General features: G+C 37.4%; 3 protein-coding genes and 2 pseudogenes across 3 annotated transcripts; all 5 read left to right on the top strand.

The window, feature by feature from the left end:
• The first annotated feature begins 20 nt into the window (after positions 1–20).
• On the top strand, positions 21–2,063 carry LOC108828692 (anther-specific proline-rich protein APG-like). The gene is made up of 2 exons (XM_018602451.2): positions 21–1,468; positions 1,552–2,063. The coding sequence occupies exons 1-2, from the start codon at positions 835–837 to the stop codon at positions 1,869–1,871; spliced, it is 954 nt and encodes a 317-aa protein (XP_018457953.1). The 5' UTR covers positions 21–834; the 3' UTR covers positions 1,872–2,063.
• Positions 2,064–2,554: 491 nt separating this feature from the next.
• LOC108823299 (uncharacterized) lies at positions 2,555–9,943 on the top strand (annotated as a pseudogene).
• A 2,452-nt stretch (positions 9,944–12,395) lies between these two features.
• On the top strand, positions 12,396–14,988 carry LOC108825228 (uncharacterized; annotated as a pseudogene).
• Positions 14,989–15,128: 140 nt separating this feature from the next.
• Positions 15,129–16,760, top strand: LOC108825229 (putative F-box protein At5g62660). Its single transcript, XM_018598548.2, has one exon. The coding sequence runs from the start codon at positions 15,262–15,264 to the stop codon at positions 16,531–16,533; it is 1,272 nt and encodes a 423-aa protein (XP_018454050.1). The 5' UTR covers positions 15,129–15,261; the 3' UTR covers positions 16,534–16,760.
• Positions 16,761–17,204: 444 nt separating this feature from the next.
• Positions 17,205–19,106, top strand: LOC108825230 (protein NSP-INTERACTING KINASE 1-like). Its single transcript, XM_018598550.1, has 5 exons — positions 17,205–17,390; positions 17,451–17,560; positions 18,657–18,717; positions 18,804–18,926; positions 18,993–19,106. The coding sequence occupies exons 1-5, from the start codon at positions 17,205–17,207 to the stop codon at positions 19,104–19,106; spliced, it is 594 nt and encodes a 197-aa protein (XP_018454052.1).
• Positions 19,107–19,188: the final 82 nt, after the last annotated feature.

The raw sequence follows: 19,188 nt of genomic DNA, 5'->3' as shown, positions 1-19,188 counted from the left end.
CAGAACTAGTTAAACTCACAACTTCGCATCTCTCTGACTGCGATGATTATCTCTCTTCCATGAGATTAATCACGCGGATCTATAGAAGCATATTCGCATCTAAAAACTTAGTCTTTCCCTTCTTTGTAGTCTCCTCCGATGATTATCTCAATAGAACCGTCGTTGTTCTCCCATGAGATTAATCACGCGGATCTATGGAGGCATATTCATATCTTAGAATTTAGCCTTTCGGTTCTTTAGAGTCGCCTCTGATGATGATAAACTGCGATGATTATCTCAATAGAACCGTTTTTGTTCTCCCATGAGATTAATCTCGCAGATCTATGGAGACATATTCATATCTTATTCTTTAGAGTCGCATCTGATGATGATTAACTGCGATGATTATCTCAATAGACCCGTCGTTTTTCTCCCATGAGATTAATCACACGGATCTATGGAGGCAGATAACTTTGCCGTCGTTTATCATCATCTCGCCTCCGATGATGCTAATCTCAATATTTTTTTCCCAGATCTGATTTCATTGGGCTTGTTACTAATGTGGGCTTTGATAAACAATTAGTTGAGCTTTGTTAAATGATTTTGGGCTTTGATAAAATACTTATTGGGCTTTGATAAATGGTTTTGGGCTTCGATAAAATACTTGTTGGGCTTTGATAAACTATTAGTTAGGTTTTGATAAATGGTTTTAGGCTTTGTTATATTGCACCCTGTTACATTGCGCCCATATTTTATTATGCGCCCATTTACTTTGTGGCCACGTATTTTTTTATTTATAAATAGCTGTAGTCGCAGTCACTCTTTTTCATTCACTCCTTTCATATTTATAATAAAATGAAATTCTTAAAAAGGTTTTGTGGGTTAGGGTTTTGTGGCTTGACTAAGATAGGCCGCGGCAATGCTGCATCTGGATCTCTGATTCCGACTCCTTTCCCTGCAGACTCCTTTCCCCGATCACCGAGTCTTTTCCCCACCCCCTCTCCGAGTCCTGTCACCAACACCTCACCGACTCCGTTCCCCACCACCTCACCGACTCCGTTCCCCACCACCACCTCACCAACTCCTTCCCCCACTCCCTCACCGAGTCCTATCCTCATCCCTTCACCGACTCCTTTCCTCATCTCTTCACCGACTCCATCTCCAGTACCCCCTACCGAGATTTTTCGTAGACGTATCCCTAGATTTCGCTCTCGCTCGTTTTCTCCCCATCTTGTTAACAATCCCCGATCTCCCACCCTTTCCCCCGAACGATCTCCTACTCCATCTCCCAATCTCTCCCCCGAGCTAGTTACCACACCGCCCAATCCACTAACCACTCCCTCTGGCTCTCTTTCTCCCCCACCTGTTCAAGATTTTGCCAACTTTCCTCTTGGAACCTTTCCTTCTGACCTATCCCGGTACGATTTTGGATCCAGTCAGATTCTGTCTGACTACCCAATCTCGCCTGAGACTCCTCTTTTGGGTGCAGGTAGTATCTTGTTGATTTTGTTGTTTTGTTTTAATTTGTTTTCAGATTTTTGTTGATTGTTTTGTCAATTGATTTTATTGTAGACGATATGCCAGAAGGGATTGTGGGGGTTGTTCTCAACTTTCCCAACAAAGTTGTGAGAACACCCTCAAGGGTTGTTCATGTTACGACCCCCTCTAGTGTTGTTCACCATGGACACGGAATTTTTACTCCCGAACATCTTGCTGAGGATTTCGAATTTCCATATGGGGGTACAATACATGTTGGGAATGGAGGTGCGGTTTATGTTGCACGGTGGTCAGATCTGACTGAGGCACCCGATGGTGTCTCAATAGCTGTACCGATTGGAGGATATGCCAAGTTTTTCCTGAGCAATGAAAAATTAGCTTTGTCTCTTTCTTAATATCTATTTATATTTCTGTCGTTGGGTCTCGTAATATCTAATTATCTGTTTTTTTTTTAATTTCTGTCGCTGGGTCTGTTTGTAAAATACCTATGACTTGTTCCTCTAAGTTTCTGTAGTTGGGTCTCTTAATATCTAATTATCGATGTTATGAATATGATAATGATTTGATAAAATCATTTACTTGTTTTATACTCGGAATTCTCTTTTTTTTTCTTGCAACTTTAAAACGACGGAGCATTGAAAAAAATGGTTGATAAATTAAAGGAATTCCAGATGATATTAAAGTTACTTTTTCCTTAACAAATTTTATGTATTTTAGCGAAAAAGAACAAATTTTATGTATCACCATTTTATGCATCAGTTAAAATCCCCATATACATTGTAATATTTTACCAGAAAATATAAACTATAGTAAAAGTAAGTTTTTGTATTCATAAGATTTCATCGTCTTATACATCAAAACATCAATTTGAATACGAAAGAAAAGAATTATAGTTAACATCATAAATAACTGATTTATATTTCTTTTAAGAAGATGAAAAATAAATAAATAAATCATGGGCTAAAACTTTAGTGGGCCTCTTTGTGTAACAGACTGGGCTTCTCAGTTTGTAGACACTTACCGGAGTTTTTGTTTTTCGGTGTTGGATCCTATTGACTCGGATCTGAATTTTGAATGTGTAAGCTGAACTTTTCTGTTGAGGAATTCTCGTGAATCCGAATCACTCTTTGCTGATGCAATCGTGCTCTCAGGTTTCTTTCTGAGTTGTTTCTCGTCGATCGAAAAATGCTGCGCGCGAGAGCGTTTCGGCAGACCAACGGAAAGATAGTGAAGATACAGGTACATCCCACGCATCCATGGCTCGTTACGGCTGATGATTCCGACCACGTCTCCGTATGGAACTGGGAGCACCGTCAGGTTCTAGTTTTGATTCAATTCTAGTCTAGCTTCTGATCCTCATCGATGATTTTCAACGTAATTAGCCATTTCTTATAGGTGATTTATGAACTGAAAGCCGGTGGAGTCGACGAGCGACGTTTGGTTGGTGCCAAGTTAGAGAAGCTCGCCGAGGGAGACTCCGGTGAGCCATGATCAACTTATTCCATGTCAATTTCATGTCAATTCCATGTCAATTTCATGATCAATACTCTATTTTGTTAATTCACTAGCGCATCGCAAAATATAATAAATGCATAATGAAGTTGAGTTTTACTCTGATCCTATTCCATTTTAAAGTGGAAAGCTGGAGTAATAGTAAGAAATAAATTCATTCTATCTGGAATAATCGTTCTATTTAAATCTATTGTGAAATAGAAAATCGAGAAAAGTAGAGTAGGGTTGGAGAAGATTTACTTTAAATTCCATATTGTAGTGGAAAATAGAGTGAGATTAGAGATGCTTTTGTCAGCTGAAGTTTTGGTTTTCAATTCTACATTCTATTATGATTAATGAGTATGCACTTCATGACTGACATTCATGTGTTTGCTCAGACTACAATGGCAAGCCGACTGAAGCCATTCGAGGAGGAAGGTAATAGATCTTCACCGTTGCTTTTTTTTTTTTTTTACCACTTTCGATATGAGATATAATTGAATAGTCTGCGAATCTTCTTTCCACCTACAAGTGTCAAGCAGGTGAAGTTTTATGACGATGATGTGCGTTACTGGCAACTGTGGCGAAACCGCTCTGCAGCTGCTGAATCTCCGTCAGCTGTGGATCATCTCACGTCTGGTTTCACTTCTCCTGCTCCATCGACTAAAGGCCGGCATTTTCTGGTCATCTGTTGCGAGAATAAAGCCATTTTCTTGGACTTGGTTACCAATGCGTGGCCGAGATGTGCCTAAGTCGGAGCTTGACAACAGGTCTCTTGTCTGGTAAGTTCGTTGCCTTTTCTCTAGTTTTAGAGCATGTGTTTGCTTGACACCTGGACCCCTGGGAAAGATGTAGACTACGATAGCAAGTTAATGTGTGTGCTTTAAGGTGTAATGTGCAAAGAGTGTTTCTACTTTTGTAAAAAAATCTTCTGCTCCATAAAGTTGTTAGACTTTCTTCTTTCGTTGTAGCATGGAGTTTCTTACCAGATCATCGGGTGGTGATGGCCCTTTAGTTGCATTTGGTTCAACTGATGGTGTCATTAGAGTTTTATCAATGATAACATGGAAGGTTTGTTTGTTCCGTTATTGAATGTTTATTTTGTTTTTTCTTCTGGGTTTTGGTTTGAGAGCTATTGATACTGGTATTTGTTAATAATTTCCCTGAATGTTTACTTCCTTGCAGCTTGCACGTAGGTATACAGCTGGCCGTAAAGGATCAATTTATTGCTTGATGAATTTCATGGCATCATCTGGCGAGGTAACTAGCTACACATTTCTCTCTTTTAAAAATTGGTAGCTTAGTGCTCCACAGTCATTTTATAAATTAAACGATTTTTAATGAATGCTTATTAAGCATTTTCTCTGTGTTATTTATCTGCTGTATGTGATCCATTCTCTATCTACTTGCAGGCACTCCTTGTTTCAGGTGGCAGTGATGGTTTACTTATACTGTGGAATGCCGATCATGGCACTGATTCAAGAGACCTTGTACCCAAGCTTAGCTAAAGGTATTTTTCTTCAATCCTACTCTTCATGCAAAGATTGTCCATATTTGGTTACAGCTGAGGACATGTCACCATTGTTCTTAGTTTGCTGAACCTTTTGAGTTGATATTTGTTTCTGTTTCTTAGTGTTGGATAATTAGCAATTAGTTTTTTATTTCTTTCATTCTTTTGTGATTAATAGGCTGACTAATGATTAGCGCAGTATGACATGCTCATTTTTTTTGTTTAAGTGACATGATATTGTTTGCTTAATCGAGTCTATAAATTCCAGTTATCTGTTATAGTGTTTTGTCCTTCCAGATATGGCTTTGTAAAAGCTTTTGCTCACTCTCTTCTGATGTTTTTTGTTCTGACTGTATCAGGCACATGATGGCGGGTTGGTGGCTGTTGAGCTGTCACGGGTAAGTGGCAGTGCTCCACAATTGATTACAATTGGTGCTGACAAGACATTGGACATATGTCACACAATGACATTTAAGGTGATGTTGCATCTGATGTATGGACTTTGCATATTTTATGGATCTCTTTTCCGACACACATGTTTACTGTTTATCTACAGGAGCTGCGGAGAATTATACCTGTCCCGAAGCTAGCTTGCCACAGTGTTGCATCTTGGTGTCATCCTCGAGCACCTAACCTTGATATTTTGACTTGCGTTAAAGATTCACACATTTGGTATCCTTTTTTAAATACTTCGTAGTATCTGTGGTGAACATCTTTATGTATATTAGAGGAAGGTCTAATTGCTTAATTTCTTCACAGGTCTATTGAGCATCCAACTTATTCGGCCCTGACAAGGCCATTATGTGAACTTTCCTCCTTGGTTCCGCCTCAAGTACTCGCAACCCACAAAAAACTTAGGGTAACTAGCTCTTGACTACTTGCTTATTTTGAGTTTGACGAAAAAACACAGCACTATTACCTTAATATATATAATAGCATCGCTTCTATAGTTACCAATTAATATAAAATTTTCAGGTCTTTTGTATGGTTGCACATCCTCTACACTCTACAGTCACATCTTGTCGCAACTGGTACCAATGTTGGTATTATAGTTAGTGAATTTGATCCTCGTGCCATTCCGTCTGCAGCTTTTCTACCAGCACTGCCTGGAAGTCGGGAGAATTCAGCTGTATATATCCTTGGAAGAGAATTAAAGCTCTTAAACTTTCAGATATCCAACACAGCCAAATCCCTTGGAAATAATGCCTTGTCCGAATCAGGAATGTCTAAGCTAGATGCAGGTGAACAGTTGACTGTAAAGCAGACCAAAAAGAAGACTGTGGCACCTGTTCCACTTCCACATGATTCATACTCGGTTCTTTCTGTAAGCAGTTCAGGAAAGTAAGGTTCCGGTTCTTTTTTCAGTCTTCAAATTCTATATTGAGATATAATATACCAAAATTTAACAACCTTAGAGCAGTAGCTAGGCATGAACATCTAGAACAGTAACTAACTATATTCTCTGGTTGTAGGTATGTGGCAGTTGTATGGCCTGATATCTTGTACTTTCCTATCTACAAAGTTAGTGACTGGTCAATTGTTGATTCTGGAAGTGCAAGAATTTTGGCTTGGGATACATGTCGAGACAGATTTGCAATACTAGAAGCTGCATTACCTCAAACAATGCCTATGATGCCAAAGGGTGGTTCATCAAGAAAGGCGAAAGAAGCAGCTGCAGCCGCTGCTCATGCATCTTCATCAGCTAGTGTCCAAGTTCGTATTCTCTTAGATGATGGAACCTCAAACATCCTCATGAGATCTGTAGGAGGTCGCTCTGAACCGGTATGTGTCTTTTACTGGAGTCATTGCATTCCCTAACCGCTTTTGATGTATTCTAGTCTCAGCTGTGGATTAGTTTCCTAAAATAGCCATCTTTCATACTCAATTTATCATTTCTCCTTGCAGGTCATTGGTCTGCATGGCGGTGCTCAACTTGGAATAGGCTATCGCACATCCCGAAGGATTAGTCCTGTTGCTGCAACAGCTATTTCAACCATTCAGTCGATGCCACTCTCAGGATTTGGTAACAGTAATGTTTCTTCGTTTTCTAGCTATGATGATGGTTCTTCTCAGAGATCTGCTGAATCCGCACCCCTAAACTACCAGCTCTACAGGTGATTCGTGGCTCCATTTTGATTACCTCTATAATTTGTGGCATTTTTTCATGTTAAAGTATCTCAGTTCCATATAAAACCTCATGGAAGTTTCAATGTGTAGTTGGGAAAATTTTGAGCCAGTAGGTGGTATGCTGCCTCAGCTAGAGTGGGCGGCATGGGACCAAACAGCTGAGTATTGTGCTTTTTCTTATCAACAATACATGGTTATATCGTCCTTGCGCCCTCAGTATAGATATCTTGGTAATGTTGCCATCTCACATGCTACTGGAGCTGTTTGGCACGCAGCAGCTGTTTGTGGCTACACAAACCACGATTGAGTAAGATTAGTGTTCGACATTTTGATCCAAGGGCTTCTTTCTGTTTTGATTCAGTTACTCTGAGGCTTGAATGCTAATCCTTTTTTCCATGCCTGGATTTCCAGATGTGTTATGTGTTTTTGTGGATGCGGGAGTTTCTGAAATTGATATAGAGACTAGGAAGATGAAGGAAGAAATGAAACTTAAGGAGGCACAGGCTAGAGCAGTGGCAGAGCATGGAGAGTTAGCCTTAATCACAGTAGAAGGGGCCCAGAGTGCCAAGCAAGAAAAAATATCTTTGAGGGCCCCCTTGCTGCAGGTGGACATTTCTTGCTTTTCAGGTCTAAGCTTGTGTCTTTTGCACTCATGCTTATACTTTTTATTGTAGGTGGTGTGTCTAGCTTCTTTCCAAAATGCTCCATCTGTTCCACCATTTTTATCATTGCCGAGACAATCTACAGGTGATGGCGATGACATGGATGAAAGAAGGGCCAGTGAGGTAGCTGTAGGTGGTGGGGGAGTCTCAGTTGCTGTTACTCGTTTCCCAGTGGAGCAAAAACGACCAGTAGGGCCTCTTGTTGTTGCTGGTGTACGAGATGGAGTTCTTTGGCTCATTGATAGGTATCAACTCTATGTTCTTACGTTAAAGCATTACTGACTCTTTACAACAAATACATTTAGTCACAGAGTTACAATATCTTACCATGATAGTCATATCAGTCACTTGAATGACCATATAAAGATTGAACTACTGAGACACCTCCACTTTTTTGGTAGGTACATGTGTGCCCATGCCATATCACTGAACCATCCTGGTATCCGTTGTCGCTGTCTTGCTGCGTATGGGGATGCTATTAGTGCGGAAAAATGGTATTGATACATATCTCAGTGAACCTGTTTACGCGAGTAGTAAACTAACTGGAATCTACCTCATTTTTTGTTTGTTGCGCAGGGCAAGTAGGCTTGGGAGAGAACATCATGACGATCTGGCACAGTTCATGCTAGGGATGGGATATGCTACAGAAGCTCTTCATTTACCTGGAATATCTAAGAGGTAAAAAGAAGCATATTATGTTTGGTGCAGCAAGTTCCTTCAACTTGTTCCTACTATTCTCAATCTTTATGTGTTCCCAGGCTGGAGTTTGATCTAGCAATGCAGAGCAATGATCTAAAGAGGGCTCTTCATTGTCTTCTCACAATGAGTAATAGCAGGGACATTGGACAGGACGGTCTAGGACTTGATTTGAGTGACATTCTCTCTTGAACAGCCGAGAAGAAAGAAGACGTTGTAGAAGCGGTGGAGGGAATAGTGAAATTTGCAAAGGAGTTCCTTGACCTTATCGATGCTGCAGATGCCACTGGGAACGCCGACGTTGCTCGTGAAGCTCTCAAAAGACTGGCCACTGCAGGTTCGGTTAAAGGCGCTTTAGTTGCGAGGCCTTTCGTTACGCCTAGCTAACCATGGAGAATTGACACGCTTAAGTGTATGTCTTCTAATGTGGTTTCTTGTATTTTTGAATATTATACTTTGTATATTTCAGGTTCCTGATTGAAAGGTTATTTGAACTTTGTTGCAGGGTCTGATAAACAATCTGATCTCAATAGGCCTTGGGAGAGAATCAGCATTTTCTGCTGCAGTTCTTGGAGACAATGCGCTCATGGAGAAGGCATGGCAAGACACAGGAATGCTTGCAGAAGCTGTTCTTCATGCCCATGTAAGATTTCAGTTTCATCAATCTGTTTATTTCTCTCACCTGTAGTTTACTTTCTTATGAACCTTTATTGTTTCGTACTTCTTATTACACAGGCACGTGGTCGTCCAAGTCTAAAGAACTTGGAATAAAACGCTGCAGAAAGAAGTTGAGCAAGTTTCATCTACTAAAACCGATGCTGCAAGTGCGTTTTTGGCTTCTCTAGACCATTCAAAGCTCACGAGTTTGTCTGATGCATCTAAAAAGCCCCCGATAGAGATTCTACCTCCTGGAATGTCTTCGATCTTTGCTTCCATCTCTGCTCCCAAGAAACCTCTTCCAACATTCAAGACTCCACAGCAAGAACCAACTAAGCCATTAGCTATTGAAGAACCAGCTAAACCGTTGGCTATTGAAGCTCCTCCCCCATCTTCTGAGGAGACACCACAGACCGAGTCAGCGCCTGAAACTGCAGCAGCTGCTGAGTCAGCTGCACCGGAAACTGCAGCTGTTACTGAGTCAGCAGCACAGGAAACTGCAGCTGTTACTGAGTCAGCAGCACAGGAAACTGCAGCTGTTACTGAGTCAGCTACACCTGAAACTGCAGCTGTTGATGAGTCAGCAACACCAAAAACTGCAGTTGATTCTGAGTCAGCTACACCTGAAACTGCAGTGGTTGCTGAGTCAGCAGCATCGGAAGCTGCAGCTGTTTCTGCGTCAGTCAGCAGCACTGGAAACTGCAGTTGTTGCTGAGTCAGCAGCACCAGAAACTGAAGCTGTTTCCGAGTCACCAGCACATGTGGATGGACCAGTGACAGATACAGTGTCTAAGCCTCCTGTGGAAAACAAAAGCGATCTGTCTGCAACTCCAACAACAGAAACAGCTGTAGCCACAGAGGATAATATCCAAACAGTACCGCCGCAACCGCCGCCAGAAACTAGTACGACAACAACAATGAAACCAACAGAGAATGCAGCAACACAGAAGCCACAAGTAACCTATCCTCCAATAAGAAGCCAACCAATTGACTTTGATTTCTTGAATGACTAAAGCCAAGTTTGCACCTAAGCTCCCGAAAATAAAAGACAACGAGAGTGTCATATCTTTTAGGTATATTAATTAATTGATCAGGCTTTGTGGTCACATTGCATTGTTTAATTTGTAGGTTCAGTTTGTAATGTGTCATTTTTTCTTTCCTTTTGTTTTCATTGCATTAAACGGTTAGTTTCATTTTTGTATTGCTTAAATGGTTAGTGTCATTCTTGTAGTGTCATTTATTGTTTTCTGATTTGTTTTCATTTCGTTAAATGGTTTGTATCTATCAATATTATTATTTATGAAATGATTTTGTCAATTTCTCATGTTTTCTATAGTTTTAGTTTATTTTACTTATTTGTCGTGTTTTTAATAGTATTAGGAAATCTTGGTTATTTATTATATGTTCAATAGTTTTTTATGTTTAATTATTAATTTTAAAATAAGTACATAAATTGTTTTTATTCAATGATGTTTTACCTTTAATCTTAACTAGATTTTGATCCGTACTTCGAAAGCGCGAGTATTATTATTCACTTTTATGTAATATATTATTTGTTTGTAGCTTGTATTTATCTTAGTGAAACTTTCTTTATAATAAATTTGACACACTCTAGAGTGTTTTTCGTAAACTATGTGTTTCTCTAACTTTGTTTTATTCCCTCTCCAATCAACATATTTATTTGACTTGTTGTTAAAATAAATGATTTTTAGAACGCAACTGTACAATACTATTATATTAATATTTTGTTTAAACAATGTGACCTATTTCTATATTAATTAAGTATTTACATTGTAATTTAAAATAAATTTTGACCCGCATGCCCGTGCGGGTGTATATTTCAAAAATATATTACTATTCATTTTTCATGTCAATATAAATAATCATATAAGTAATAGTATTTTATATGTACCATCTTATAAATAATCATATATATTATATTCTTAAAGTTTAATGTGAAATATAAAAACCTTAATTTAAGTTGGTATATAAAATTAATCTTTTTGTTGTATTTTTCTTATTTAAATTGTAAATATTTTTAATAACGGTTATTGGAAAATATTTTAGTGAAGATAAATTTTTGAATATATGCATATTCTAATATGTATATAAAATTTAAAATTTATTTTATGATTATTTTAGACAAAACAATGTTTTTAGGTAACTAGATTAGTCCATTTTGTATATTTTAAAAATTTTATAATGGATTTCCAATTTTATTAATAACATAAGCCATTAGTTTTTCTTCTTGACATACTTTTATCCATGTTTCAAAGTTTTAATTTTTTGCATTAGTTTTCTATGAATTATTATTAATTTTATGATATTTTTTTGAAAATTGAACTCTTGAAATTTTTATATTTGACTAAACTAAATAAGGTAATAATACTGTTTATTTTTTTTATATAATATACTATTTATATTTCAGTTTGTGTTTTTATTTTTACCATAAAGAATGGTAATATAGTGACATAATTGTAAATAAAAAGAAATATAGAAAGAATGTTGTTCAATTTATTATAAAAACAATGACTAAATGTTTAAATAAAAAGAAGTATTAAATATGTTATTTATATTTCTAAGCAATTTTCATTTGTTATTAATTTATTGAAAATACAATGGCTAAATGTGTAAATAAAAGAAAGTACACATCTCTACTATCCATATTGCCAAACATATCTCATTTATCCTACTATCCTTGCTTCCAAACATCTCCAATTTATATTTCAACTTTAATAATATAGATTTTAACAATGTAATAGTCTGTATTTTGAGAAGTGAATTTACTGATTTATCATGTTCTTTAGGTTTAGTCATATTTTACAATCAATTATTAATATTAATTCAATTAATTATTAGATGTCTTGCTTTCCATCATTTTAGATTTATTCTTATTTTATAATCAATTATTAGTCATAATAAAAAATTGAACGAATTAACTGATAATTTATCATTATGTCGAAAATAATTAAAAAAAACAATGATAATAACATAGTTAAAATATTTACTTTAATAATATTAAAATATTATATATATATGATTATATTATATTTGGTTTAGTAATATTAAACCGATTCTATTTTAATATATATTTCACATAATATATAATTATCCATAAATTTAAAACGAATTTCATTAATTTTACAAAATCAACATTATCTAAAATGATTATATGTTATGTTATCCAAAAATATTTTACATCATAATATTTTAAAACAAATATCAATCCATGTACAGAGTTTTATGTGTACATATATTAATGTTTTCAAGTTTATTTTAAGTAAAAAAAATATTTTATTAAAATAAGAAGTTATTATATATAATTCTTTTAATAATTTAATTGATTAGTAAATATTTCAAAAACATGAAAGTAATTTATTCTAACGGTTTTTAAATTGATATATCTATTTATAATATTTTGTAAAATTGTTAAACCCGCAATTGTGGGAAAAAAACTAGTTATTATTATTTAATAAAAAATCTCGAGATTTACGTATATGTGAGTGAACGTAACCGAATAACCAAACCATGAAAGTTCGAATTGGATTTATTGGTAGACGAAGACTTGCGAAAAATCAATATATATTTGGAAGCCCAACTTTGGCCCATTACGACCGACCCCAAAACCTCTGAATCGTCCAGAAGTATAGACCGGGTTGTCTTGTAGTTGTCTGATTGGCGATAAAGTCTTGTTAGTTGTTCCCATCCGTCCTAATCTCCTCTCTTTCTTCCCCTCTCAGCAGTATGAGAGAAGAAAAGGCTCCTCAGAGAGAGCCATGTCGCATACGGTGTTTCAGAGCGCCGTCGCCGCTCCAAAACCCTTATCTCCACTCAAGCCCTCTTTACCAATCCGTCGCTAAATCTCCACAACTCTGCCTTGTAAGCTCCGCCGCGTCAGCTTCGTCAGAGCTTCTTCATCCTCCTCCTCCCGTTGGAGATTCAGTCTCAGGTCTCGAACGATGCTTACAGATTCCATTTAGCGGTGACCCAACCCCGTCATCATCTTCCTCTATCTCAGCTTCTTCTCCAAGTGTTCAGATGTGTCCAGTTCGGGTCCGTATGAGCTGTTACCTTGGAAAAGGGGAAGCTTGACATGACCCAGAAGAAAGTCGAGTCAAGCCCTGAGGTCTCTCTCTCTCTCTCTCTCTCTATAAAGGCTGCGCCTTTTTTGTATTGTCTCTCTGTTCTCATTGGTTCATCAAGTTGGTTGTTGAGGGCTAGGAGTGTTGTTCAGTATTCTTATTGTTTCAGTATAAAGATTGATCCTTTCATTCTTCTACAGTCTCTAGCAGTATCCATAAGCTAGAGTTTAGTCCTGCTCCTTCTTTCAGATACAGTAGTGTTTTACAGATGAAAATGAAATGAAGCATAATTGGATTAGTATCTCTAGAAGATATTAAGAATAATAGTTTCCTTTGGAGATGATTTATAGGCTTTTGAAGTGATATCTTTTTTCTAATTTCATGTTTCATTTTTTAACAGATTGCAACAGGAGGAGGAGGTGGAGACATCGGGAAGAAAATCAATTTCGGTGGTGGAGATGGAGGGGATGACGACGGTGACGATGATGATGGAGATGAAGGTGGACTTTTTAGACGGAGGATGTTCCTCGCTGAGGTTAAAGAAGTCATCTTTACTTTTGTGTTGTCATGTTAATCACACGGTAATGACATTTATGTCTCTTTTTTTTTAACAGATATTTGATAGGAAGTTTGTTGATGCTGTGTTGAATGAGTGGCAAAAGACAATGTTGGATTTGCCTGCTGGTCTCCGTCAAGCATACGAAATGGTTAGTTTGTTATCCTTGAAAAGCTTTTTTCGTTTTGATGGGTTTTGGTGTGGGATGCTTGACTGACATCTGTTATGGGAACTTGTATTGTATGCAGGTTTTGGTGAGCTCAGCACAAATGGTTAAGTTCCTTGGCCATTAATGCTCGTCCTACAACAACTAGATTGATCTCCCGTGCTCTTCCTCAGGGGTTGTCTGGGGCCTTTGTTGGCAGGTAACTTTGTGTGTTATCTTCTAAAATCCATATGTTAGTCTTTTGGACATCTTCACTGTTTGGAAATATGCATGATTTTTCTTCAATGTTCGAAAACTCAGCCTAGACTGTAAATCGGTTATAGGGAAGCGAAACAATTTTCTTAGAATCCAATCCAATTGTCGCTGTCATACCAAAGCTTGACTAGGTGACTGTCTTGTGTAGGATGTTGGCGGATCCTTCATTTCTTTTGGAGCAAGCTGCGACGGTTTGGTGGGAGGTCAAAGACTCGTAAGGAAAGGTACTATCCTCGCCACATTTATATGTTTTGTTGTAGCTCCTGAATAATTTTCTCTATAATTTTTGCAGAATAAAAGAGGAATGGGATCTTGCACCTAATAAACGTTCTTACAGTATCAGCATGCAACGCAGCCGCCGTTTGGTTGCTAGCTCCAAGTCGTTCATACGGAAACACATTCCGAAAACACACTGCAAAAGCTACCGACCAACATATTTGAAACGAGCTATCCTCTGCAAAAAGAGAATCCACTCTCTTTTCTACAAGGCCGCAGAGTTGTCTATCCTTTGAGTCGCAACAGGTGCCTTGCAGGGTTCCTTGTCTAACTTTCTGGCCGGAAAGAAGAAGAATAGGTCATCATCACTTAAATCTTATATTTTCACTTGGGGCATCATCTCTGTGTATTAACTTGTTGAATCTTTTGTTCTTACAGAGTCTCTGTGACAGTCCCCTCAGTCACCACGAATGCTCTTGGTTACGGCGCTTTCCTTGGTAGCACTCTTCTTCGGCACTGCAGTGAGGTATACTATTACTCTCCTCCTCTCTCACACATGTTAAGACTTGTGAAGCCTTTCTTATAATGAACATATGGATGTATGTGGCACAGGATTATGAATGTTCAGTTAGGGGGAAAGATCAAGACAGATATGGCTAGGTGTGGAGGCAGACCCGCTGGCTCAATCAGATGGAAGGTGTAGCAAAGCCATCTTCAAGATGGTTTAACTCAAAGAATGCAATAGTCTCAGGACTACTTGGTATTAAGCAACAACAAGACTCAGCTTCAGATTCTCCTCCACCTCCAAAGGCTCGGCGAAAGAGGATTGTACGGAAGAAGGTGGCTCTGGAGGAGGAAATCAATAGAGTATGGAGCCTACCTATAATGTTGCAAAAATTGAGAAGGGAGAAGAAGGAATTAGGGATTTTTGGCCGCTGGGCGACGCTGCGACCACTTCCATGGCCTTTTTCATTTCCTCTGCTTCGGTCTGTTTTGCTCTGCTGCTCATTGTCTTTTTCGTCTCCACGTCGATCCACGTGTGCAATGCACGCGACTAATAAACATAAGAAATAGATAATATAATTATTTACTTTTCTTTTCTTTTTTTTTTTTTTTTTGAAAACAATTATTTACTTTTCTAGTAAATGGAAATTGTTAGTTTTTCCTTATTTAGTTTTAAGAAATATATGTTAAGGGATAAATCCTATAAATAACGTAGTCTGACGACAAAAGAATTCATTCATCTCAATAAAAGTTCTCTTTCAGAATTAAGCAAATACTTTTCATCTTCAAACTGGTTCTGAGAGAAACAAGAACTTACCTACAATACCACAAAAACTCCAACACCCTGTGAATTAGGCATAGCTATGGTTAAGTGTCTGACTATTCAATGGAAGAAGAGGTTGTCATCAAAGGCGATGAGAAGAGCAAGAGGAGGGAGAAGGACAAGAATACAAAGAAGAGATGATCGTGAGATTTTTTTTGATCTCATGATCGAGATCCTGAGGAGATTGCCTGCTAAATCACTTATGAAGTTCAAGTGTGTCTCAAAGCTCTGGTCTGGTCTGATCTGTTCCCGATATTTTAGCAACCTTTATCTTCTTACTAGGAACGTCTCATCATCTCCATCGCCACCGCGACCACTTGGTCTATTCATGAGTTTTACTTCTGAGTTACACTTTTATTGTGATTCAATGGATCTCTGCAACAACCCTGGAAAGTCTGACCTGCTATCATTAAGGTTATCATCGTCTAGTAATAGTGTTGAACCATCCTTAGAAGCAGATTTGAATTTACCGGGGATGGGAGGACACAGGATGGAGATTCTTCGCGGTTTGATTTTATACATTGTTTGCAGAAAAGCATGTATCTATAATCCCACAACTAGACAAAGCTTAACCTTACCCGCGGTCAAATCCAACATCTTTGCTCAACAAGAACGTCATAAACGTGTCTACTACTTTTTCGGGTACGATCCAGTTCATGATCAATACAAAATAGTATGCAGTGTTGTGCTAGGCTCAAGTCATTTTCTCAGGATAACCACCGAGTATTGGGTCTTCGTACTGGAACCCGGAGGTTTTTGGAAAAAAATTGAGCATGATGGTCAATCTCACGTGCCACAAAGACAAGGACTCTGCATCAACGGAGTTATATATTATCTGGCTTTCGGTCATACATGTGGCGATACCATTTACACTTTTGACGTTAGCTCTGAAAAATTCCATAGGATCCAAGCACCACATGAGGTGTCTAGTTTTCGTGGTTCTGTGGTTTTCATAGAGCATGGTGGGAACCCATCACTCTTTGATTATTCACATATTAAAAAAACGGGTGTGTCGGAGTTGTGGGTGTTGGAGAATAGTGGAACATGGTCGAGGAAGACTCTGGTTTTGAAGCCTTGTCAGATACATTTAGTGAAGGACATTAACATTATTACGTTGATGGTGCATGGTACGTGTCAGAACAATGAGGTTATCTTGGTGTTGCCTAATACTTGTTACCTTCTCTATTATGATCTGATAAATAATGATTTGAGAAAGGTTAATATCAATAGGGAAAGGCCACCAGACCGGAGGCCGTACATGTATATCACAGTTAAGGATAACTGTGAAAACATCATGCACTTGGAAACTTGATTATCATCTATTTGTGTTTTGCCTATAATAATGCAATTGTACTGTTTATTTTGTAAGTTTTATTTCGAAAACAAACAATCGTTTTTCTTTTATTGTTTAATATCATGATAGGACTAGTTTTGTTGATATGAGTGAATTAAGCTTGAAACTAATGATCCATGAGTCCAGTGCCGGCTTAAAACTATTTTGGACCTATGTACAAATTTTTTTTATGTATTATAGTTAGTTAAGCATAAATTTATGGACCCAAACAAACATAAATATAGACTCATTTTATCACTAAATTTAGTTATTTTTAAGATGGACCTATGGCATATGCCATATTTGCCACCCCTAGAGCCGGCACTGCATGAGTCATATATATTGCATCCAAGTAAAGAATCTGAGTGTGTTTCATCAGAATCATATATAATGCATCATATTATTTTGAAGTTACATTCCTCAGGAGGGTTTGGTACGATTTATAGAATGGTAATGAATGAATTTGGAACATTTGCTGCCAAGAAGATAGATAGGAGTTGACAAGAATGAGACCGAGTCTTTGAGCCAGAGGTTGAGATTTTAGGAAGTGTCAAACACATCAATTTAGAGAACTTACGTGAGATACTTTGGTTTCACAAAGCTTCTTGTTGACGAAGAGGCTCATTTTACCACCGTGGTAGCTGGCACTTATGGTTACCTTGCTCCAGGTTCTGTTCTCAGCTATCTTATCTGTGGAAACCGAGTATTTGCAGAATGGTAGAGCGACAGAGAAGTCTGATATATACAGGTTTGGAGTTCTTTTGCTTGAGCTTGTTACTAGAAAAAGACCAACAAACACAACATTTGTTAAAAGAGGATTAAACGTGGCTGGATGGGTATGAACCTCACAACAAGAACCGTTCTGCTTCTAATAACGAAATGTTCTTTGCTCTCAGATGAACACTTTGCCGACGGAGGAGGATCGATTAGATGATGTAACGGACAAGAGATGTGTCGACGTAGACAAAGATTCTATAGGAGGATTTGTTGAGATAAGTTGCGAAGTGTAACCCTGAGGATATGCCTACATAACCAGATGGTTCAGTAAAGATGGTGTTGGATTATTGAGGTGCATTGTAACTTGTCCACGTGTACTGTTTGAAGGCAGAAGAGACTTGAGAGAAGACTGCAGTTTTGTTACATTATTATTATTATATATATATATATAGAATATTATCACATTTTAAAAAAAAAATTAATATACTTGAATGTATTTAAAAATTGGTAATTGTCCGCAATGTTGATGGAATCAATGGATATTAAGTTGAAACTCTATTGAGTTTACATGTGTGTGACATCATTTGAATATTCAACAACCGATAAAAAATCAGGTACAACAAGGTTGTCAATAAGCACGTAAAACAACGTGGAAAAACAAAATATAGAGAAAATGACTTTGTATTCAATAGAACATCTAGTAATTGAAGAATCAGATCATAGAATAGCTAGTGTCTTTGTATTCAATTGATTGCAAGAGTGTATACAATATCTTTGCTCTTTCTACAAATAATAGATGCAATTTAAAAAAAACTGCACAATTTTTGAACAGATGTTAATTAATAATTTTGCATAATTTTCTCATTATAATTGATCAATCATCTTGGAGATGTTGACTTCAAATTGACCTATTTAAAATGCATTGGTACTAATGACAAAGTAGGATATATTATATTGCAACTGTTCCTATCAATATTTATTTTATTTTATTTTGTGTGCCTTGATATAGTTAACATAAAAAGAGAAAAAAAAAATTACCTTAGAATGATTATATCCAAATCGACGGAGTTGTTGTCTATTTCTTCTAGCAGTAGTATGGATATGTTACCAATAGTGGACATAAGTTTTCTCTTGCCATAATCATCTTCGATTAATCCAAGCTGCAACTCATAGATATCAATTTTCTCATGTTCTTTTCAATTTGGTGTTATTAGTTCATTAGTGCTATCTTTTCATGATATCTTGTTATAATTCTTAGTTTCAGTTGAGGCTTCTTTTTTGCTAGAGTTGCTCCACAGCAGAAGAACCGAGTCTTTGAGCGAGAGGTTGAGATTTTAGGAAGTGTCAAACATATCAATTTAGTGAACTTACGTGGGATGCTTTAGTTTCGCAAAGCTTCTTGTTGATGAGGAGACTCATGTTACCACTTACCTTGCTCCAGGTTCTGTTCTCAGCTATCTTATCTGATGATTCTTGGACAACAAGTAATTCATGAAGTTTATATACTTTTTGTGGAAACCGAGTATTTGCAGAATGGTAGAGTGACAGAGAAGTATGATGTATACATCTTTGGAGTTCTTTTGCTTGAGCTTGTTACTGGAAAAAGACCAACAGACACAACATTTGTTAAAAGAGGATTAAACGTGGCTGGATGCGTAAGAAAAAGAAGCTCACAACCAGAACCGTTCTGCTTCTAATAACGAAATGTTCTTTGCTCTCAGATGAACACTTTGCCGACAGAGGAAGATCGATTAGATGATGTAACAGACAAGAGATGTGTCGAAGTAGACGAAGACTCTATAAGAGAATTTGTTGAGATAAGCTGCGAGGTGTAACCCTGAGGATAGGCCTGCATAACCAGGTGGTTCAGTAAAGATGGTGTTGGATTATTGAGGTGCATTGTAACTTGTCCACATG

The sequence above is a fragment of the Raphanus sativus genome, chromosome 9 (genome assembly GCF_000801105.2).
Source record: "Raphanus sativus cultivar WK10039 chromosome 9, ASM80110v3, whole genome shotgun sequence".
NCBI classification, from domain to species: domain Eukaryota; kingdom Viridiplantae; phylum Streptophyta; class Magnoliopsida; order Brassicales; family Brassicaceae; genus Raphanus; species Raphanus sativus.
This window is presented reverse-complemented; position numbering and strand designations above follow the sequence as displayed.